The sequence below is a fragment of the Microcaecilia unicolor genome, unplaced genomic scaffold (assembly GCF_901765095.1).
Source record: "Microcaecilia unicolor unplaced genomic scaffold, aMicUni1.1, whole genome shotgun sequence".
NCBI lineage: Eukaryota > Metazoa > Chordata > Amphibia > Gymnophiona > Siphonopidae > Microcaecilia > Microcaecilia unicolor.
The window spans coordinates 1-24,842 of record NW_021963169.1 but is presented as its reverse complement, the minus strand read 5'-3'; the positions used below and the strand labels follow the sequence as shown (position 1 = coordinate 24,842).

The 24,842-nt window shown below is 46.6% G+C and overlaps 1 protein-coding gene across 1 annotated transcript in view; it reads right to left on the bottom strand.

The window, feature by feature from the left end:
• LOC115459036 (transient receptor potential cation channel subfamily M member 7-like) overlaps nucleotides 1-24,692 on the bottom strand; it is a 128,052-nt gene extending 103,360 nt beyond the window's left edge. The window contains exon 1 of the mRNA XM_030188901.1: nucleotides 24,624-24,692. Within this exon, the coding sequence (XP_030044761.1) occupies nucleotides 24,624-24,626 (3 nt within the window). The 5' untranslated portion in view covers nucleotides 24,627-24,692. The remainder of the gene's footprint in view (nucleotides 1-24,623) is intronic.
• Between the last annotated feature and the right edge of the window lie 150 nt (nucleotides 24,693-24,842).

Sequence of the window (24,842 nt, the reverse complement as noted above, 5' to 3'; positions counted from 1 at the left end):
GAAGAGTCCAGGGCTTCCGTTTCGTTCGTCAGAAGCCCACGCCAGAGACTGCATCCTCTTCAGCTAGCCGTCCTTGCTAGCCCACGCCAGAGACTGCATCCTCTTCAGCTAGCCGTCCTTGCTAGCCCACGCCAGAGACTGCATCCTCTTCAGCTAGCCGTCCTTGCTAGCCCACGCCAGAGACTGCATCCTCTTCAGCTAGCCGTCCTTGCTAGCCAACCCCAGAGACTGTCTCCTCTTCAGCTAGCCGTCCCTGCTAGCCAACCCCAGAGACTGTCTCCTCGTCAGCTAGCCGTCCTTGCTAGCCAACTTCAGAGACTGCGTCCTCTTCAGCTAGCCGTCCTTGCTAGCCATCTCCAGAGGCTGCCCTCTTCAGCTAGCCGTCCTTGCTAGCCACCTTCAGAGACTGTGTCCTCTTCAGCTAGCCGTCCTTGCTAGCCATCTCCAGAGACTGTCCTCTTCAGCTAGCCGTCCTTGCTAGCCACCTTCAACGACTGGGTCCTCTTCAGCTAGCCGTCCTTGCTAGCCACCTTCAGAGACTGTGTCCTCTTCAGCTAGCCGTCCTTGCTAGCCCCCTTCAGAAACTGTGTCTTCTTCAGCTAGCCGCCCTTGCTAGCCGCCCTCTAGAGACTGAGTTGCTGACTCCCAGCCAGGCCGACCGTCACCCCGCGGTTCCAGCAGTCCTGCTGACCGCCTGCAGCTGAGGGCTCAACCCTCGGTGAACGGCGGTCGCCGCGGGTGAAGATTCGGGGTGCGCGGCGGTCCTCGGAGGTCTTCCCAGGCCTCCGGGAACCCAAGGGCTCACCAACAACCACCACAGGACATTACTCATCTTGTCTCAAAGCTCACAGGGAAACTGATTATAGGCTGGATGACTGCAGATAGCGCTTTTGAAGGTAGGAAGGTGCGGGAGCTAAAGACTCAAGCGGCCATCTGGAATCGTGCCATCACTTCCTCCCTCCTAGCCATATATAAGTTTTTGAGTTTCCCAATCAGGATGTTTAAAAAAAATCTATAGAAAAGAGATTTATATATTCACCACCCACCGGTGAATATCAGCTCATATAATTTTTTTTAACTATGTCATTACTCTGAGCCTGAAGGTCCACTTTTAATGATATACAAATGCCAATGCTTTGCTTAAAGAAGACCATCAGATGTTTGAGGGCTGAAGGGATGGGGCAGAGATGGGAACAGAGTCTGCGGGGAAGGGATGGGAATGGGGAGAGAGTTTGCAAGGATGAAGATGGGGACAAATTTTGTCCCTGCGTCATTCTCTAAGAGGCCCATACCAGTAAAGGCACCCAATCCTTCTCACCCCCACACCCACAAGAACCTATTCAACGTTTTAAACTAACTGTAGTGTGTGGGAAGGGCAATGCATACTCAAAATGTGACATTAGTTCTGAGCTCTGGAAGAGCTGATTAGTCTTAATACCTTCAGATGAATTCACCCACTTATGTGCTCAATTAATCCTGTTGTCCACATAGAACACCTGTTATAGGTAAGCTTTGCATAGCTTTATCTATAAAGTAAACAGACATCCACCTTTGAAAAGATGAACAGTGAATCATGGATTAGTGACAAGACTCGTCATTGCAAAACTCTAAATTTGACATGGACAAGCATCTTCCAATTTCCTGACACTTCCCAGCATACCTCTTCAATAAGCCCACACATTGTTATTGTTTCGAAAGAGTACTCCTGGAGGAATTCTGTGCCATTGCACAATGTAGCATTTGTGAAGAATCCTACCAGTTGCAATGCACATATTTCCCCATCTCGCTTGTACACACACTTGATCTTGACCTCTACCTTTCCTGTCCCTCCTCCCTCAGCGCTGACCAGCACAAAAAGGAGGAAGACAGCAGCGACAGATCAGATAGCCAAATGTGGCCGTGAATATGAACCGCATGGCTGTACAGTGACCTATGCAGTTTAAATTCAGCAGTCAAAGCCAGAGCAGCAGTGGAGGATGCAGCTCAACATGTTGCCTCTCTCTTCCTCCTTCTCTTGTGCTGATCAGCACTGCTGTAGGATTCCTCAAGGAGTACAAGAGGTGCAGTGTACAGACAGTTTCCTCCCGTGAATGTTCACAACAACAGTTAAGACCAGAACACATATTGGCATCACTAACTATAGTTAGTTTCACCAAGTATGCAGCAAAGTTGCTCACCTCTGTGGCAGATGCTCGAGGACAGCAGGCCAAGTATTCTCACAGTTTGGTGACATCATCCAATGGAGCCCGATATGGACGATGACAAGAAAGATCAAGAAATTTCTAGCAGCGTCCCACCACACATGCACTGGTGCCTTCACACGCAACGCACAAACACGAGTCCCTCAACCATTGTAAAAAAAAACTAAAGAATTCAACTACAAGGGGAGGTATGTAAGAATACTTGGCCTACTATCCTTTGAAAACATCTGCTACAGGTGATTAACTTTGCTTTCTCCGAGGACAAGCAGGCTGTCATATTCTCACAGCTGCAAACCCCTAGCTACCAGGCTCACCAAGAACAACAATGCTAAGACAATAGGGACTCCAAATGTTATTCTATCAACCTGAAACAATTTGTTACTAGTTATGGAGGTGCAGCCTGGAACAGAAGAAAACTGGGCCTAGGGGGGTGGAGTTGGATACCAGAAAAGGAACAAACTCTGCAGGACTGCTTGCCCCAACCGACCATGTCATCAGGTATCCTGCTCAAAGCAGTAATGAAATGTGAATGTGTGGACAGATGACCACGTGGCAGCTTTGGCTAAGACTCGCTTATAATACAAGGTATGCACTACAATCTAACCAGGATGGGCATATGGTTTTCAGAAAAATGTTAATACAACGACTGACTGATTAAGATGAAACTCTGACATTACCTTAGGAAGGAACTTAGGGTGCATGCAGAGAACTATTACTCTATTGTGGTGAAACTAAGTGTAAGGTGGGTCAGCTACTAGGGCCTGAAGCTCACTGACCCTGCAAGCTGAAATGACTGCTACCAGAAACAACTTTTCTGTCATCTGAAGTATTTGACCTGGAATCAAGCAGCACAAAAGGAGCTCTCATCAGCTGGGTGAAGACAACATTGAGGTCCCATGACACAGTAGGAAGTTTGATGGGAGGTTTTGTCAATAATAAACCTGCATGAAGCGAACAACTAGAAGTTCTACTGAGATGGGTTTACCTCCCACACGGTTATAAGCACTAATTGCATTGAGATGAACCCTTACAGAGTTGGTTTTCAAACCAGACTCAAACAGTTTTGTGTAGGACAAGTAAGGGGATCAAAGGCCTTGCTCTCATACCAGACAGCAAACCTTCTCCACATAAAATAAGTAACATCTCTTAGTGAAGCCTTTTCTGGAAGACAGCAAGATGCGGGAGACACTCTCCAACAAACCCAAGGTTTCAAATTCTATGCTCGCAACATCCAAGCTGTGAGGGCCAGGGATAGGAGGGTTGGGATGTAAAAGAGACCCCTCTTTCTGCATGATGAGGGTTGGAAAACAGTCCGATCTCCACTGATCTTCGGAGGATAACTCCAGATGAGGAAATCAGATCTGCCTTTGCCAGTAAGTTACAATTAGGTTAACAGTTCCCTGGTCTTGCTCGAGTTTCAGCAAAGCCTTCTCTATGAGTGTATAAAATAATGAGTGGAATGGATCGGGTGGATGTGAAGCGACTGTTCACGCTATCCAAAAATACTAGGACTAGAGGGCATGAGTTGAAGCTACAGTGTGGTAAATTTAAAACGAATCGGAGAAAATTTTTCTTCACCCAACGTGTAATTAGACTCTGGAATTCGTTGCCGGAGAACGTGGTACGGGCGGTTAGCTTGACGGAGTTTAAAAAGGGGTTAGATAGATTCCTAAAGGACAAGTCCATAGACCGCTATTAAATGGACTTGGAAAAATTCCGCATTTTTAGGTATAACTTGTCTGGAATGTTTTTACGTTTGGGGAGCATGCCAGGTGCCCTTGACCTGGATTGGCCACTGTCGGTGACAGGATGCTGGGCTAGATGGACCTTTGGTCTTTCCCAGTATGGCACTACTTATGTACTTATGTACTAGCTATTGGAGGATATGCATACAGAAGACCCTCCTCCCAATGTAGGAGAAAAGCATCCGACACTAGTCTGCTGTGTGATCTGAGCATGGAGCAGAATTGAGGGACCTTGTTGTTGAGATGAGTGGCAAGAGATCCACTGAGGGGGTGGTCTCACTCTTGGAAGATCATGCGGGCTATGCCCATATTAAGAGACCACTCGTGCAGTTGCAAAACCCTGCTCAGTCTGACTGCCAGGCAGTTGTCCTTTCCTGAGAGGTATGTGGCTTTGAAAAAAATATATAATATTTATTATAACAGGTTGACTCAACACAGCCGTGTTTCGGCGCCGTAGCACCTTCTTCAGGAGTCTACAAAACCAAATATAAAACATTAATAAATATAACTATGAATTGTGAGCAACAATAATTGTAAGAGAATATTATAGATAAATTAACATAAAAGACAGAACGTTGAGGATGAGTTTTATTATATAGGATGCTTTTGTAGATGAGGACACTGATGTCACTGTCAGGTCCTCCGGGCACTTCCTTCCGGTTCGAAGCCTTCGTGGTGGTGAAGCCACCGAAAACACTGTGTTGGGGCCCCGCCCTCGCGTCAAACATGATGATGTCGAGGGCAGAGCAATGGCGTCAGTGGCTTCACAAACAACGAATCAGCAGATTGAAGGTGGCGTGCCGAGGTCCGCAACAATGGCGGACAGTGCCTTCAGAATGCCGAAGGGGTGAGTAGGGAGGGGGGGGAGGTTCGGAAGGAAACCGTGCTAGCGCCCGTTTCATTTGCGCAAGAAACGGGCATGTTTTACTAGTAGATTATAATTGAGAAAAAAACATCAAATAAAGTTGCATGAAATGTTTTCACAAAAGGAAATACAAATTAGCAAAATTAAGAACATGGATAAAACCAAATAAGATGTGGTGTTGCAGATGAAAACTTAAAATCATGCATTTTTGTATTTACAACTTTATTTGATGTTTTTTTTCTCAATTATAATCTATGCTTTTATGGATGTCTTTTATGTTAATTTATCTATAATATTCTCTTACAATTATTGTTGCTCACAATTTATAGTTATATTTATTAATGTTTTATATTTGGTTTTGTAGACTCCTGAAGAAGGCGCTACGGTGCCGAAACACAGCTGTGTTGAGTCAACCAGTTATAATAAATATTATATATTTTTTTCAAATATACTTATTTTTATTTTTGTTACGTTTGTACCCCGCGCTTTCCCACTCATGGCAGGCTCAATGCGGCTTACATGGGGCAATGGAGGGTTAAGTGACTTGCCCAGAGTCACAAGGAGCTGCCTGTGCCTGAAGTGGGAATTGAACTCAGTTCCTCAGGACCAAAGTCCACCACCCTAACCTCTAGGCCACTCCTCCACTCTTTCCAATCAATACGTCTCCCCTATTGATTGGAAAGAGCCTACCTTCCCCCTCTCTTCTCTTTTTCTCCCTATATTGTTTCGTGGGGATTAAGTGTACCTCCATACTTCATGTGGCTTCCTTTTTTAGACTCCATATAAACTCACACTTCCATCCTAATTGACAAATTTCTATTATATTTATTTTTGCCCCTTAATCTTTTTGGCATCCATGCTGACTGATGCTAGGGGTGATGACTAGAGTATTCTGTGTTAATATTTCCCAATAAATATAAAGCTTCTCTTTACAATGAATCTTGATCTAGCATACTAAAAACAATAAGCTCACAAAGTGAAATATTAACCTTCTTCTGAAGACCTTATGTAATTGTATGCCTAACTTTTAGAAACGAAAAAGGTAGTATATATAGTGAATTGTGAAAAGTGAGAAGTATTAGGTTGAACAAATGCCTCTCATCTAAAGCGTACTTTTATTCCTCCGGGGGGGGGACATAAATCATTTTGTTGTATATACTAGTTACCATAGAAAGCTGGCTGTTTTTTCTGGCTCCTCCACTGCAGCTGAAAAAAAACCATACAATTTATTCAAAATTATTTCCTGTTGCTCTATCAAACAAATTCCAAGAATACTGTGGTTAACTAAGCGTATATACGTTCTTCTCTTGGTTTTGAAATAGTGCACGAAGAATAAAAATGGTGTATAATGCATTATACACCATTTTTATTCTTCGTGCACTACTTCAAAACCAAGAGTACATACATTTAGGGCCTCTTTTACTAAACCGTTTAAGCGGTTCCTGCGCACAAAGCCGATATTCAAAGTGAATGAGCTTTGTCAGCATTGCCACACTGGGAATCGCTACTGCGGTTTACTAAAAGAGGCCCTTAGTTCTTATCCTATACATTTCTATTCTACTTTTTTCCTCTAGTTAACCCTGGAATTTATATGATATAGCAACAGAAGTAGTAGTAGAAACAAAAAATAAATATGAAGCCAAATAAAAAGGGGGAAAACATGGTAAAATTAGTCCTTACCTGATCATTTTCTTTCCATTAGTCCCAAAAGATCAACCCAGAGACGAGTGGGTTAAGCCCCCTTACCAGCAGGTGGAGACAGAGAGAATGCCAGAGTTCTGCCATAAAGGATACTGTTAGCTTCCCTTTCAGTGTGCTCGATACCAAAGCAGTAAGGACACCATAATGCCATGAAGTACATTCCTGCCTCTGAGTCAGCCCGGAAGGGAGCCAGCAGCCAAGGACGGCGGCTTTCTTTCCTTACTATTTGTCTCTAAGACTGTGTCCTTGAGACAACAAATGCAACTCGAAGGAAGACAGAGATGCAGACAACCTGTTGCAGACAAATCCGAGAAAAGGGCGGGCCTCTGGATTGATCTGTTGGGATTAATGGAAAGAAAATTATCAGGTAAGGACTAATTTTACCTTCCATAGCATCCCACAGATCAATCCAGAGATGAGTGGGATGTACCAAAGCAGTCCCCAAGAGGGGTGGGACCACAAGGCTAGAAGCAAGCTCCAAAGGCATGGTCAGCGCCAGACCACAGAAACAAAAGGCAGAACAAGAAAAAAAGACCTCGCGCAACTAGACACCCTCAAGACTACGCAGGAAAGTCCTATAGGACCAAGGGAAGCGGCACTGCATAGAGTTCTAAAAAGACCTGTAAGTGAGAAAAGGAGGAACCCTGATCCAACAAGCTCCTAGGATGAGAACATTTGACAGCCTCAGAGGAAGACAGTCTCGAGCCCCTGATCAAGTGGAGAGCCCCAACCAAGGGAGAAGCCCAGCCGCATCAGCTATCATGAAGTCCACTTGGCAGCCAGCAAGAAAAGAAAGCTGGACAATATCCGAGAGCTAGTTATGATGCTAAACCTATAAAGGTGGCACTCATCGCCCTGTCATAGACCAGGCAAGACCCGGTCCCGACAGCCAGAACTATGCTAAAGCTCTAAAAAAATTGGGCAGGTTATGTGGATACAGAGCAAGGGCAAAAACTAGAGAAAAAAACAGGCTCCCAGCCCCCCCCCCCCCCCCCCGGAAAGGAACAAGGGTAGCCAGTAGAGCCGGTCTACATCCCGATCACCAGGAAGAAGGCCAATGCCCTACAACTTAGAAAGAACAAGGAAACAACCAGCGAAGGTCCATAGCTCAACTATCTGCGGGGAGGCCGGGCTTGTCCGTCTGAGAAGGGAGAAAGACCGCAGAGCCGAAAGTAAAGCCCCAAGGTAGCTAAAAAGCTAGGTGAAAGTCAGAAACCGCACCAGCCTCAACCTCCAGGGCAAGGCCTGCCTGGAAGAGCCAAATGCCAGTTTGGCAGGCCAGGAGAGAGGCGGACTAGACCACCAGGGAAAGGACAAACCCCATATCCCAAGATGCGGCCATGCTCACCTCTTGGAAAAGTAGCAAAGTGCTGCCTGCCGTACCGTTGCCAACTCCATAAGGAGCTACGGAGAAAAAGTAGGCTCTAAATGAAGAAAGACACGGACATCAGAGGCTGACCTCTGAATGATATCCGGAGACAAAGCCTGGACTGACTCCACCTGACAGCGCCCGTGCTCATCTAGGTGATGCAGCAAGTCTGGAAGTTGAAAGAAGAAGAACGAAGCACAGTAGCATAGTATCACGTTCGTGAGTTCTTGTGCCCAATTAGAGCACAGAGGTGAAGACCCAATCCTGCACTCCATTGGGCAGCCGAGCAACCCCGCGGCTTCACCTGCGATGACCGCCGTTCCCCGAGGGTTGAGCCCCCAGGTGCAGGCAGCCGACAGCACTTCCAGATACAGGCAGGGGTCAGACGGCCGCAGGCAACAGGCAGAGAGCAGCTAGGTACAGGCAGTAGTAGGTCAGGCACCAAGCAGGGAGTAGTCGGAAATCTAGTAGGAACCAGGTCAGACAGCGAGTCAGGCCCAAACAGGATTCAAGCAGATATCAGGACAGGCGGCAACAGAAAGTGGTCAGGCCGGGGTCAGGTCAGGCAGCCGACAGAGAGTACTCCGGTGTTCAGGCAATGGTCAGGTCAGGCAGCAGGCACAGCGTAATCTGGTGTTCAGGCAATGGTCAGGCAGCAGGCAAAGCGTGATCCCGTGTTCAGGCAAAGTGTAATCCGGTGTTCAGGCAAAGGTCAGGTCAGGCAGCAGGCAGAGCGTAATGCGGACGACAGGAATCAGCCTGGATTGGCCAGCCAGGAGAAGGGTCGGCGGCAATCCACGAGTGGCCAATCCGGGTGTCGGAAGCATGGCCCAAGTTCCTGGGCCCCGCGCCTGGAAGAGAGGCAATCCACCTGGGATGCCGGCACTAACAAAATGGCCGGCGTCCCCCCGCAGCAGTGGGGCCCAAGTGGAACGCCGACGCCACCATAGTCAGGTGCGATGAGGGAATCGGAGCATCGGCCTAACCAGCATGGCCGACGCCCTCCCCTACAGCGTCGGAGACGGAGCGCAGGTTGGCCGTGAGGAGCGTCCCACAGATGAGGAACGCGACACATAGCAAGCCATCAACTGGAGACAGAACAAGCTCCTACGGCCACAAACAGCCAAACCTGGCATCTAGGAGTGGGGCATAAACCCAACCTCAAAAGCCAGGGACCAAACTGCTAATCATAGGAGGAGCCCGTCAAATGTGGGATCATACCCCATTGGACATTCAGAAGCTGGGCTGGCAGAGGGGAAGCAGGGTTGTACAGCGAGAGACTGAGCAAGGTTCGTAGATAAAAAAGCAAAAAGTATGATAACCAGATAGAGGAAGGCAGTCCCAGACCAAACAGGACAAGCATGACTCCCAAAAATGGGAACACGGCCTCCTGAAGAAGGGACAGGCATGATATCCCCGTAAGAAGGCTCAACACCCAGAAACGGAGACAGGAACGAGCTGCAGCAGCAGGCCTAGACTGAAAAACTCCCTCACACAAGGCGGAGAAAGGGTCAGCATCCTGAGATGGATCAAGATCCGATGTCCGAAATCAGAACAGGTCTCGACGTCCTGAGACGGAGCGAGGCTCAACGTCCTGAGACGGAGTGACGCTGGACATCCGGGGATGGAGCAAGACTCGACATCCTGAGACAAAGCGACGCTGGACATCCAGAGATGGAGTAAGACTCAACATCTGGAGACGGCCCAAAGAGCGGAGCAAGGCTCAACCAGCGAAATCGGAGCCAAATCGAACGGTAGGATATGGAGCAAGGCTCGCCGACCCAGGACCAGTGCTGGGCTCGATGCCCATAGACAAAGTTGGGCTCAATGTCCGGAGACTGAGCAAGGCTTGACATTGGAATACGGAGAAATGACCAAAAAGATATCCGGAGACGGAGCAGGACTCCACAACCTGAGATGGAACAAGGGCCAAGGAGACATACTCAACATCTCGGAGGCAGGGAAGGCACAACATCTGGAGGCAGGGCAGAACTTGATGCTCAGAGACTTAGCAAGGAACCTCCCACAAACGGAGCAAGGTGGCGCAGAAACCCCAGGAACGGACGCAGAGCCCCTGACCCGAGGTGACCCTCTAAACCTTCCGTACAAAGATCCAGACATAGTCATGCACATAAAACATGCCTCAATGAAAACAGTGCTGAATCCACCGCATCTAGCAATAAGGACAAACCAGCCCTGCTGGATAACACCTCCCACCTCCAGAAAAATTTAATGTTCACGGTGCACATGAGAAATTGCAACTCTGTCAACCCTTGTGGTGCAGTATTACTATGGCAACCCAGAGAACTCTAAGAGGAAAACTCAGGCTGCAGCAAAACGCTAGAAAGTAACAATTCCTCCAGCAGCATGGGGCCAAACAGCAGAAAACAGATTCCACGGAAACACCAGTTGCACTGCCCTGCTCAGAGAAGAGCAAGAGAACAAAACCTAGATTGGGTAGTAGAAGAGACCTCCGGGAGAGTTCCTTTGCAAACTATGTAGCGACCAAAACGCAACTGGTATACAAGGAACCTGAATCAAGGCCAGGCCAGGTTCCTGGTTTCCCAGACACTCAGTGCAATCCCTGCTCGAACAGAGGGATTGCAATATCATGTGATACGCATGTGCAAAGAAAGGAATCAAGGGAAAAAGAACCCCTCACCACCCTCATATTAGGGTGAATGAAGCATACGAGAATAGAAGGGACTTCTTATGCCAATACGAATGACCACAACCCCAGACATAGGAATGAGGTGGAATCCAAACAAATTACATAAGCCCAGCATCCTGTTTCCAACAGTGGCCAATCCAGGTCACAAATACCCGGAAAGATCCAAAAATAGTACAAAACATTTTATACTGCTTATCCCCAGAAATAGTGGATTTTCCCCATCCAAATTAATAATGGTCTATGGACTTTTTCTTCAGGAAGTCACCCAAACCTTTTTTAAACTCTGCTAAGCTAACTGCCTTTACCACATTCTCTGGCAACAAATTCCAGAGTTTAATTACACGTTGAGTGAAAAAATATTTCCTCTGATTCCTTTTAAATTTACTACTTTGTAGCTTCATCGCATGCCCCCTAGTCCTACTACTTTTAGAAAGCGTAAACAGAAGCTTCACGCCTACCCATTCAACTCCACTCATTATTTTATAGACCTCTATCATATCTCCCCTCAGCCGCCTTTTCTCCAAGCTGAAGAGCCCTAGCCACTTTAGCTTTTCCTCATAAGGAAGTTGTCCCATCCCCTTTATCATTTTCGTCACCCTTCTCTGCACCTTTTCTAATTCCACTATATCTTTTTTTGAGATGCGGCAACCAGAATTGGACACAATACTCGAGCTGCAGTCGCACCATGGAGCGATACAACGGCATTATAACATCCTCGTGTTTGTTTTCCATCCCTTTCCTAATAATACTCAACATTCTGTGCGCTTTCTTAGCCGCGGCAGCACACTGGGCAGACGTTTTTAACGTCTTATCAACGATGACTCCCAGATCCCTTTCTAGGTCCGTAATTCCTAACGCGGAACCTTGCATGACATAGCTGTAATTCGGGTTCCTCTTACCCACATGCATCACTTTGCACTTGTCAACATTGAACTTCATCTGCCACTTGGACGCCCAATCCCCCAGTCTCGCAAGGTCCTCCTGAATCTTTCACACTCCTCCTGAGACTTGACGACCCTGAATAATTTTGTGTCGTCTGCGAATTTAATTACCTCACTAGTTACTCCCATCTCTAGGTCATTTATAAATATGTTAAAAAGTAGCAGTCCCAACACAGACCCCTGCGGGACCCCACTAACTACCCTTCTCCACTGAGATAACTGACCATTCAACCCTACTCTTTGCTTCCTATCTTTCAACCAGCTTTTAATCCATAGTAATATCCTACCTCCGATCCCATGACTCTCCAGTTTCCTCAGGAGTCTTTCATGAGGCACTTTGTCAAACGCCTTTTGAAAACCCAGATACACAATATCCACCGGCTCCCCATTGTCCACGTTTGTTCACCCCCTCAAGAAAATGCAGTAGATTGGTGAGGCAAGACTTCCCTTCACTAAATCCGTGCTGACTTTGTCTCATCAGTCCATGTTTTTGTACGTGCTCTGTAATTTTATTCTCGATAATAGCCTCTACCATTTTGCCCGGTAAGGGAACACATGCCTGTGTAGCAACGCTGCAACTACTGCTAGGCATTTGGTGAAGATCCTGGGTACTGACACGAAACCAAAAGTCAACACACGGTACTGGAAGTGGTGTATTCTCAGCTGAAATCGAATATACTTCCGGTGAGCAGGAAGTATTGGGATGTGTGTATATGCATCCTTTAAGTCCAGAGAGCATAGCCAATCGTTTTTCTGAATCATTGGGAGAAGGGTGCCCAGGGAAACCTCCCTGAACTTTTCTTTGAACACAAATTTTTCAGGGCCCTTAGTTCTAGGATGGGACACATCCCCCAGTCTTCTTTTGCACGAGGAAGTACATGGAATAGAATCCCAGCCCTTCTTCCCCTGGTGGAACGGGCTTGACCGCAAGGACCTTCAGAAGGGCAGAGAGTTCCCCTGCAAGTACCTGCTCGTGCCGAGAGCTTGGGTAATGAGTTGTTGGTGGGCAACTTGGAGGTTTCCAAAGCCAACTGAGGGCGTATCAGAGTCGGACTATTTGGAGAACCCACCTGTCGGAGGTTATAAGGGGCACCTTTCGTAGAAAAACTTTAGCCTCCCTCCAACGGCAGGTCACACAGTATGGACACTGACATGACCTATGCTCTGCTGAAGCCAGTCAAAAGCTCATCCCTTGCTTTAACTGGGGAGCAGCAGGGGACTTAGGCACACGCTATTGAGAACATGTGCGCTACGATTGAGCCTCAGCAGGCTGTAGAGAGGAGGTGGCGTACCTACACCTTATACTAGTAGGCACCCCTCCTTGACTTGCCAAAAGACCTCAAAGAAAGGAGGCTGAAGCAGAGGGCACCCTGCGGGAGAGAGAAGAGATGGTATCAGTGTGTTTCTTGATTTGGTCAGTGACCTCCTCAACCTTCTCTCCAAAAAGGTTATTCCCCCGGCATGGGGCATCCACCAACCTTTGCTGAACTGACTGTTCCAAGTCACAAATACGCAACCATGAGAGTCTGCGCATTGTTATACTCTGAGCAAAGATCCAGGATGCCATGTCAAAGATGTCGTAGGCTCCCCTGACCAAGAACTTATGATATGCCTTTTGCTGCTTGGCCAACTTGCGCACAGACTTGGCCTGCTCCAGTGGGAAAGAGTCCACCAAGTCCAGCAACTTGCACACCGAGACCCAAAAGTACATGCTTGTAAAGAGCTGCTAAGACTGAATAAGGGACAAGAATTGAATCCAGAAATATCTGAGCATTGAAGCCTGAAACATCTTCCTCCCAAAGAGTCCAAGGTCCTAGCTTCCCTGCCTGGGGGTGCCAAGGCATAGTGTCTAGAACTCCTGGCTCTTTTGAGGGTGGATTCCACCTACATGGAATTGTGACGCAACTGAAGCCTATCAAAACCAGGCGTGTTGTGGATCCAAAACATCGTGTCAATCTTCTTGGGCAAGACAGAGATCGAAAGAGGGGACTCCCAATTCCAACCAAGGACTTCCTTCAGAACCTCATGGATGGGGTCAGTCACAGCCTCCCTAGGAGAGGATTCATAGTCCAAAACCTTGAGCATTTTAGCCCTAAGCTCGTCCTCCACTTCCAAATGAAATGGAATAGCCTCAGCCATTTCTTTCACAAAGGATGTGAATGAAAGGCTCTCCGGTGGAGATTTCCTTCTTTCCAGGGGCGGGTTCAAAGCAGATGCCAAAGACTCATCCTCCGAAAAGTACCTTGGATCCTCCTCTGACTCCCATGAACGATCCTTTTTGGTGTCAGTCAGCAACTCCTCATGAGTAGGCTGAGACTGAGCCTACCTCAACTTTGAGGAGTCATGTCTTCGAGAGGGGCGTCGAGGAGTAGGTTCCCGCTTCGACTCCGGCAAAGCTTCCTCCACCGACGGTGAAGGGGTACCAGCTTGGATGGCTGTTGACACTGGCGTCAGCGGCCTCACCACAGACTGAGGGCCAAGCGGGGTCGCAACGAGTAGCAGCGCATGCACAAGCACCCCCAATGCCGATGCACACCGTTCCAAAAGGCCCTCCAAGAAGCAAGGCCCAGATACGTTCATCGAGGGCAGATACTGGGAAAGACTGGGGCGCAGGCCTGAGAGAGGTTGTAGAACTGCTGGGATTGAGACAGGAGTTGGGTCCTGGCTGCTATAGGATTGACGCATCGGCAACTCCTGGATAGAGGGGAAGCGGTCCTACTACTACTTAACATTTCTAAAGCGCTACTAGGGTTAGGCAGCGCTGTACAATTTAACATAGAGGGACAGTCCCTGCTCAAAGAGCTTACAATCTAATAGACAAGTGAACGGTCAGTCCGATAGAGGTAGTCAAATTGGGCCAGTCTGGATTTACTGAACGGTTAAGGGTTAGGTGCCGAACGCAGCATTGAAGAGGTGGGTTTAAGCAAAGACTTGAAGATGGGCAGGAGGGGGCTTGGCGTAAGGGCCCGGGAAGGTTGTTCCAAGCACAGGGTGAGGCGAGGCAGAATGCGCGGAGCCTGGAGTTGGCGGTGGTGAAGAAGGGTACTGAGAGGAGGGATTTGTCCTGTGAACGGAGGTTACGGGCGGGAACGTAAGGGGAGATGAGGGTAGAAAGGTAGTGAGGGGCAGCAGAATGAGTGCATTTGTAGGTAAGAAGGAGAAGCTTGAATTGAATGCGGTATCTGATTGGAAGCCAGTGAAGTGACCTGAGAAGAGGGGTGATATGAGTATATTGGTTCTGGCGGAATATGAGACGTGCAGCAGAGTTCTGAACAGATTGAAGGGGGGATAGATGGCTAAGTGGGAGGCCGGTGAGGAATAAGTTGCAGTAGACATGGCGAGAGGTAATGAGAGCGTGGACGAGAGTTCGGGTGGTGTGTTCAGAGAGGAAAGGGCGAATTTTGCTGATGTTAAAGAGGAAGAAGCGACAGGTCTTGGCTATCTGCTGGATATGCGCAGAGAAGGAGAGGGTGGAGTCAAAGATGACTCCGAGGTTGTGGGCAGATGAGACGGGGAGGATGAGGGTGTTATCAACTCAGATAGAAAGTGGAAGAAGAGGAGAAGTGGGTTTTGGTGGAAAGACGATGAGCTCGGTCTTGGACATGTTCAGTTTCAGGTGGCGGTTGGACATCCAGGCAGCAATGTCGGATAAGCAGGCTGATACCTTTGCCTGGGTCTCTGCGGTGATGTCTGGTGTGGAGAGATACAGCTGGGTGTCATCAGCATAGAGATGATACTGGAAACCATGAGATGAGATCAGGGAGCCCAGGGAAGAGGTGTAGATTGAGAAGAGAAGGGGTCCAAGGACAGATCCCTGGGGAACACCAACAGATAAGGGGATGGGGGTGGAGGAAGATCCATGAGAGTGAACTTTGAAGGTGCAGTTGGAGAGATAGTAGGAGAACCACGAGAGAACAAAGCCCTGGAACCCAAATGAGGACAGTGTGGCAAGAAGTAAGTCATGATTGACAGTGTCAAAAGCGGCGGATAGATCGAGGAGGATGAGGATGGAGTAGTGGCCTCTGGATTTGGCAAGGAACAGGTCATTACAGACTTTAGAGAGTGCTGTTTCTGTCGAGTGAAGAAGGCGAAAACTGGATTGAAGTGGATCGAGGATGGCATGAGAGGAGAGAAAATCAAGGCAGCGGCTGTAAACGGCACGCTCAAGTATTTTGGAGAGGAAGGGTAGGAGGGAGATGGGGCGGTAGTTGGAGGGACAGGTAGGGTCAAGTGATGGTTTTTTGAGGAGAGGTGCGACTACGGCGTGCTTGAAGGTGTCAGGGACAGTTGCAGTGGAGAGAGAGAGGTTGAGGATATGACAGATGGAGGGGGTGACAGTATGAGAGATGATGTTAAGTAAGTTGGTGGGGATGGGATCAGAAGAGCAGGTGGTGCATTTCGAGGAGGAAAGAAGGCGAGCAGTTTCCTCCTCGGTGATGACAGGAAAGGAGGAGAAAAAAGGCCTGGGTTGGTTGGTTGAGGGAGAGGGTTGAAGGGTGAAGAGGAGATGGCTTGGTAGTGAACTCAAAGTTGATCTTTTGCACCTTGTCACGGAAGTAATCGGCCAGTGATTGAGGAGACAGCGAGGGGGGGTGGGAGCGGAGGGCACTTTGAGGAGGGAGTTAAGGGTGGAGTAGAGACGACGGGGGTTGGAGCTGAGACAATTTGTCAATTGGGTGCAATAGTCCTGTTTGGCAAGGAATAGGGAGGAGTGGAAGGAGGATAGCATGAATTTGTAGTGAAGGAAGTCTGAATGGGTGCGAGATTTCCTCCAGAGGCGTTCAGCAGATCGGGTGCGGGAACGAAGGTAACGGATGCAAGGGGTCAGCCAGGGCTGGGGATTAGTACGCTTTGTGGGACAGGAGGTGGATGGGGCGAGGGTGTCCAGAGCAGAGGAGAGAGTGGCATTGTAAGTGGAGACAGCCTTGTCGACAGACTCGGAGGACATATTGGAGGGGAGGAGATTAGAAATATTAGAGGACAGGGTGGGAGGGTCAATAGCCTGGAGATTCCTGGAGGTAGTGGTTAAAGTTGGACGGGGCTGAGGGGGGGGGTGAAGAAGTGTGAAGGTGATCAGGTGATGATTGGAGAGAGGAAGAGCTGAAGCGTGGAAATTGGAGGGAGAGCCGGAAGAGGAGAGGACGAGGTCAAGACAATGGCCGTCTCGGTGAGTAGGGGTGGTGGAGCATAGCTAGAGGTTGAAGGAGGATGCTAGAGTGAGGAACTGAGAAGCGTGAGGGTCGGATTGGTCATCAACGTGTATGTTAAAGTCTCCGAGAATGAGGGACGGAGATGAGGGTTCGAGAAAAATGGAAAGCCAGGCATCAAAGTCGGTGAGGAAGGAAGAGAGGGATTTATTAGGGGGGCGGTAAATGACTGCCACTCCAAGTGGCAATGGGTAGAATAGCCGGATGGAGTGTGCTTCAAAGGATGAGAAGCAGTGAGACTGCGGTAGGAGGAGGGGTTGGAAACTACAGGAGGGCGAGAGTAGAAGCCCGACGCCTTCCACCGCGGCCAGCTGGCGGGGAGTGTGGGAGAAGAGATAACCTCCATGGCAAAGGGCCGCGACTGAGGCAGAGTCATTAGGGGGAGAGCCAGGTTCAGTTAGGGCGAGCAGTGAGTGAAGGGAACGAGAGATGAAGAGATCGTGGGGTGAAGGGCATTTTTGTTGCAGACCGAGTGGGCATTCCTCCCAGCGTCAACACTTCTCGGGTGCTGAATCCCTCGGCATCCTGGAGCTCCCGGCACCATGCATCGAGGAAGACCGATGGCAATGTATCTTGGCCTTCACCTGATGCTCAGCATCGAGACTCCTCAGTGCCAATGAGGACGACATTGAATCCTCACGTCGCCTCAGGGTCTGGTCCAACGCTAGCCGGTCCTGGGGATCCTGCACAGCAGTCAACATCAAGACAGGTGGAGACCAACTCAATGCACTACTGCTCCTAGTGCCATGAGGTCCAGGCAGCAGCCATGCAGACAATGTCAATGCGACACCGCCAACCCGATTGCCAATGTCAAGAAATTAGACTTGGCTCCAAAACTCTTCATACTTTGAGCCTCCCTCACAACCTGGGTCCACTTCTTCACCTGAAGACAGAGGACACAGCAGGGCTATGGTTGGGCCCTAAACACTGGTGTGTCCTTACCAAAGATTGTCCAATTGCACTTGAACTCACTGAGAACTTGAGTGGACATGGATGGAAAAAGTTCCACAGCCAAATCAAATGACTCAATGGTGCCGAAAAAGGGGCAAGGCACCAAAAAAAGAAATGGAAACCCAGCTAAGTCAAGGCCTAAATGCAGCCTAGTGATGCAGAAAATACAGGAAACTTAAAAACTGGAAAAAAAAATCAAACAATACAAGAGAAGAGGAAAAAGGGGACACAAACAAGGACACACAAAAAATAGTCAACAAAAAAAATGCTGAAAAGCACAAAAAAGCTTTTCCAGACCAGACCTGTAAAGACACACCAAAAAGAACAGCCTCTCTTCAAAGCAGCAGAAAAAGAACTGTGGTAACCGCACTCTTGCGGTGGGCGGGAAGGCCACAAAGCTTTGTTAAGCTCGTTATAAGCTCCGGACCAGACACGTGGAACCGCATTACCCAACTGTGAGAATTAATGACCTGCTTGTCCTTGGAGAAAGGTATATTAAAAATACTCAACATGCATTAAAAAAACTCTAGTTAAAAATCACTAATAGCAGAAGTGTTAGTGGGAAAAAAAAACTATAAAACTCATAGTATATATAAATGCACACAGGCTATTTGGCAGAACAAGGTAAATTATATCACATAAACTCTGGTTAAAATCATTAATAGCAGAAGTATTAGTGCACAAAAAAAAAAACAAACCTCATAGTGCATACACCTGTAAATATACAGTCTATTTGTATTTATTTCATTTCTAGCCCATATTATCCAAATAGATCAGGTTCAATGTGGCTAACAACTTATAATGAATAACAGTACAAAAAGTGATGCGGGATAGTATACATTAAATAGTAATAACAAACTAAATGAGGACTGAGCAATTACAATACGTAATATGGAAACGAATGCTAGACGCAAAAAGGTAAAAGTTTATAGTCATCCATGTATAATAACAATTAGAATGGAACTGAAAAACTGAATAATTGTACAATTAGGGGATTAAATTAATTATGATCATTTGTGAGAAACTGCTTAGAGTTTTCTTTTTTTAGCAAAGCAAGATAAATCGTGCTGTAAGACAGAACTAAACTTGAATCAAAATTATTTCCTTACCAAATTAAAGAGTACTTTTAATATATTTTTATTCATTTACTATTTTTAATATAATGATGTTGTATATGTTTTTGCCATATAGTTGCAGCCCCTGACACAGCCTCTACGAAAATGAAACGTGGTCATGTCGGACACCAATGACAAAGGAGGATTCACTAGACCAATTTCAAAAGGCTGATGCTTTCCAAAATTCTGTGTGATATATTCCCTGTATACTGTTATTATGATTTAACACACACCTTGAACTGCTCCAGTCTCTATGCCAGCCTCAGATGCTATATTCAAGTCCATTAGAGCAGCAAGTAGGTCCTTGGAGTAGTCTATGTGTAGAACATGTGTCAGCGAACCCAATGCCACATCAAGTTTGCAGAAGACCGCAAGCAATGTAATATGGAAGACCTGCACCTTCAGCTGTCAAAGCTATGGTATGGTTATACTTTATTTATATTTTCAAGCTTTCCATATACAATGTACTAACTATGTAATCTAATTGCTGTAAACCGCACTGAACCCTGGAAAGGGGATTTTAGCGCTACATAAGACCTAATTTGAATTGAATCTCAGGAGATCTAGGAGCAAATACAAGTGTGTTAACCCCATCTCTCTGGGCTCCCCTGCAGTGCATGGCTGGCATGGACAGAATTTATGCCACTAGTAACTCCTATTCTTCTCACCACCTGTCCTCTTGCCTCTGCTTTCTAACATATGAACAACTACCTATATATAAAATCCAGCAACCTCCCACAAATAGGAAAAACTGTATGCTATATCAGGCTCTACATTTCTCTCAACCAGAATTGTTCCACTTTACTAGTCACCATTCTTTAGTAACCTAAGTTATATGAACAAACTGGATGCCTAAATAGAACTATTGGCTGTGTCTTGGAAGCAGCAGTGTTAGATCACAATTTTATTGCAAAATAAAAAGTTATCAACTAAAGCAAATTATGATGATCCCTGTTTTTCATTCCAAAATTTATAAATTGTTGAAGACTCCTCCTAATTAGCCATTTTCACATTATCACTCTAAAGGGCCCTTTTACCAAACAGCTGTAAAAGGTGGCCCATGATGGTGTCAGTGCATTGGATTGTTGTACGTCAAAGCCATTTTTTACCGCCACCCGTAAAAGTGGCTTTTTCTTAAAGGGCCAGTAAATGGCTGTGTGGTAATTAAAAAATTGCCGGCCATTTACTGCTGGAGCCATGAGGCGGCGCGGGCTTAGGCAGTAACTAGGCAGCACGCAGCGCTGCCCAATTACCACTGGGAACAGCCCCTGGTGCTAGAAAATAGAAAAGTATTTTCTAGCACCTCAAATGGCGCACAGGAAAACCGGAACTACCGCCAGGCTCCTAGGGCTTATCCACCGTGCACCAAGCCAGCGGTAGCCCTACCGCCCTTTGATAAAAGGGCCCCTAAGTAAAATTAGGGTGCTGCTGTATCCACTGTTTAAGAATCCAACACAGTAACCATAGTGAATGCTGCTTATACATAATATAGAATGAACCACTAAATAAATATTGAACTCAACAGAAGACTTTTTCCAAAAAAAAGTGGTAGGGGTCATGGTAAATGTTAACATATTAAAACCAGGAAAAATGCAACAAATATTTTCCATTTACATCTTTTTATTTTGTATCTAAGGAGACCTATTACTACACTGCAGTAAAAAAAAAAAAAAAGTGAGCTTAGTGCATCCTGATACAGGACTTTCCCCATGTGCTAAACCCATTTTATCACAGCAGTAAACTAGGGCATTTTCTAATTTTAGTTTGCAGGTCCCATGCTGTTTTTTCAATTACACATGGGACCTTGCAACAAATAATGCGGGAACACTTACCGCATCCTATTAAGAGGTGCTATGGGCTTCCATGTTTAGTGCCTGCTAACTGGGCGACAAGGAGTTATGTGAACACGCAAATGGGATAACACTTGTGCAACCATTTCCTGCCCATGCCACACCCCCTCCAAAAAAATAAATACAATGCAATTAGCACACACAAACAGGGAAATTACCACAAAACACTTAAGGTGTCCTGTGGTACTAGTTAGATTGTAAACTCTTTTGAGCAGGGACTGTCTCTTCATGTCAGTGTCCAGCACTGCGTACGTCTAGTAGAGCTCCAGAAATGATAAGTAAGTAGTAGTCCTGTGGTAAGTCTTTTTAGGCATACTACACCCGTGTTAGGGCTTACTGCACCTTAGTACTAGGGTACATTAATGTGTAAGAACACAAGAGATGGCCAAAGAAACAAGAATCTAACAAGTGTTGCTGCTTAAAACCTTCAGGTTACACTAAAACAGAGGTGCCCAACCCGGTCTTGAGGGCTACAACCCAGGCAGGTTATGCAAATAATCTCATGCCTATCGTTATGGAAATATTGAAAAACCACTGGGTGAGGACCCAGGTTGGACACCTCTGTGCTAAAATATAAAAGTAGGCTGTATAAGAATTCCAAAATCACCTGAGAAAGACCCTTGTAGAATTCTAATTTTAACACATTACACCACCACTAAACCACGATGCTCACTTTATACCAGACATATCACACCCTACGGCAGTGCTTCTCAACATTCTCTTGGAGACATACCTATCCAGTCAGGTTTTTGGGATTACCTCAATGAATATGCGCGAGAAGAATTTGCATACAAGGGATGTCCACTATATGCAAATGTACATCATACATACTCACTGCAGTAATTATGAAAATCTTACTATCTAGGTATGGGTCCAGGAGGAAGGTTGAGAAGCTCTGCTCTACTGGATAAGGGGGAAACAATGCTACATTTTAAAGGAGGTGGAGTATGTCATGTTAACTATGATAGCTCCAACACACTAGTGTTTGTTAGAGCTTTCTTTTTTTCTAAACTGTTTTTTTAACCATTGTTTTTTGAAATGTTGCTGTAACATAACAGTTCCTTTGAGTAACAACTGAATACATTAGTTGCTGTTATATATTTGCCACCTTATTTTATTCCCATCTCAGATCAGAGATAAATATTTATGTAGCACTGCTTCATTTTTCATTTACTTCTGTTGCCCTCATTAATATGCTTATTGTTGCCATGTCAGTACCTCTCAGTGATTTTATTCTGTCTTTTACGATGTTGTTTGAATTGGATTGTTCAGCTCCAGTGTTATGTGCTTTACCATTGTTGGCTAGTCTGTTCTATATATGTTAAATATCCCTTGTTAGATGTTACATCTTTTTTAGATGTGAAACTTTTACTATTTCTTCATTATACATTTCACCTATAGCCTGTCATATTAACAACTATATTTGTATTAGTCTATATGATAAATATTTATATATACAATCTTCATTCCCCTCGACCTTATGGTACCTAATACAACCTAACCACTCATTAGACCACAATATAAGCTTGTATTTGTTATCTACTGACTTGGCGAACGCCATTACGGTACTCTGTAAGCCAACATTGCGCCTGCAAATAGGTGGGAAAAATGTGGGGTACAATGTAACAAATAATAAATGGGAACTATTATTTTATATTTATACTTGTATGTTTTTACCTGCATAGCCATTGTAATTTTTTTTCATGTTCATTTGATATATATATACATATATTTAAAATCAGTTTTATTATATTTTAAAAAAGTTATTATAATTCATTCCTGAGGCAAGCACATTGTGCACAGAAAAGCAGACTGCTTCAAGTCCTTTTTTGACTGCTTTTAAAAACCACTGGTTTGGAACTCTACTACTACTACTTAACATTTCTAAAGCGCTACTAGGGTTACGCAGCGCTGTACAGTTTAACAAAGAAGGACAGTCCCTGCTCAAAGGAGCTTACAATCTAAAGGACAAAATGTCAAGCTGGGCAGTCTAGATATCCTGAGTAGAGGTAAAAGGTTAGGTGCCGAAGGTGACATTGAAGAGGTGGGTTTGAGCAAGAATTTGAAGATAGGCAGGGAGGGGGCTTGGCATACCGGCTCAGGGAGTTTATTCCAAGCATGGGGTGAGGAGAGGCAGAAAGGGCGGAGCCTGGATTTGGCGGTGGTGGAGAGGGTGCTGGAGGAGGGATTTGTCCTGTGAGCGGAGGTTTCGGGTAGGAACGTAAGGGAGATGAGGGTAGAGAGATAATAAGGGCTGCAGATTGAGTGCATTTGTAGGTTAGTAGGAGAAGCTTGAACTGTATGCAGTACCTGATCGGAAGCCAGTGAAGTGACTTGAGGAGAGGGGTGATATGAGCATATCGGTCCAGACGGAAGATAAGACACGCAGCAGAGTTCTGAACGGATTGAAGGGGGGATAGATGGCTAAGTGGGAGGCCAGTGATGAGTAGGTTGCAGTAGTCAAGGCGAGAGGTAATGAGAGAGTGGACGAGAGTTCGGGTGGTGTGCTCAGAGGGAAAGGGCAATTTTGCTGATGTTATAGAGAAAGAAGTGACAGGTCTTGGCTATATGCTGGATATGCGCAGGAGGAGGAGAGTCGAAGATGACTCCGAGGTTGCGGGCAGATGAGACAGGGAGGATGAGGTGTTACCAACTGAGATAGAGAGTGGCGGGAGAATGGATTTGGGTGGAAAGACATAAGCTCGGTCTTGGCATGTTCAGTTTCAGGTGGCGGTTGGACATCCAGGCAGCAATGTCGGATAAGCAGGCCAATACTTTGGTCTGGGTTTCGCAGTGATGTCTGGCGTGGAGAGATAAAGCTGGTGTCGTCAGCATAAAAATGATATTGGAAGCCATGAGATGAGATCAGCGAGCCCAGGGAAGGGTGTAGATTGAAAAAAGGAGGGGTCCAAGGACAGATCCCTGAGACCTCCAACAGAGAGCGGGATGGGGGTGGAGGAAGATCCATGGGAATGTACTCTGAAGGTACGGTGAGAGAGCTAAGAGGAGAACCAGGAGAGGACAGAGCCCTGGAACCCAAAAAGAACAGTGTGGCAAGAAGTAAATTGTGATTGACAGTGTCAAAAGCGGCGGATAGGTCGAGGAGGATGAGGATGGAGTAGTGACCTTTGGATTTGGCATTACAGACTTTAGATAGTGCCGTTTCTGTCGCGTGTAGAGGGCGAAAGCCGGATTGAAGTGGATCGAGGACGGCATGAGAGGAAGAAAGTCAAGGCAACGGCTGTGAACGGCGCATTCAAGTATCTTGGAGAGGAAGGGTAGGAGGGAAATGGGGCGGTAGTTGGAGGGCCAGGTAGGGTCTAGTGATGGTTTTTTGAGGAGTGGTGTGACTACAGCATGCTTAAAGGTGTCAGGGACAGTTGCAGTGGAGAGAGAGAGGTTGAGGATATGACAGATGGGGTTTTAATAAACCACTGGTTTGGACCTTCATTGGTCCCGTCCCCAGCTTTTGTTTTTATTTCTGTGTTGTGACTGCTTGGGGGTTTCTTCTCCTTTTCTCCTGAGCTCCAACAAATTCTACAGCTACTTTAGAGGTGTATTTTCAAAGAACTTAAACTTACAAGGTGCTTTGAAAATGCACCTCAGTCTTCCTCGAAAACATACTCATTTCACGTAGGCTGGCTGAACCAGGACTACAGCTTAACCTTTCTCTCATTAACCAAGCTACAGGTGACATTCTCATGAAAGATAGGTCTGCAAAACACAAAACAACCAACGCACTGATTCTGCTTTACTAGCAATAAAACACATGAAGTAGCAATTATCTGCTCAGCCTCTCCTTCCCAGGAAGGATACAAGTGCCACATTGCCCTAGGGCGGCTATCTTCAAGCACAGGTTCAACTCCTCCTTCTGCACGCCGGTGACAGACAGGCATACGCTACGCCTCCCCTCCCCCTCGGCGGTCTAACACGCACCCTCCATCCTTCCTCGCTCCCATCACTCAAGCCCAGTTCAAATTATACCGTAGCCAGTGGCGCTAACTTACCATTCTCTTCACCGTTCAGACTCCGGAAGAGCTCCTCCGAGGCTATTAGCCATCTATCGGAGATGTTCGAGAGACAAATACAACAAGCCCGATTAAACGTTGCCAAATTAGCTCCGCTCCACACCAGCGGAGGTGAGTTTTTCTAATTGTGCGACTCAGCTGGCGAAGAATGACGAACGTACGAGTGGATGTCACAGGAGACGGACGTTGTGGTGCGTG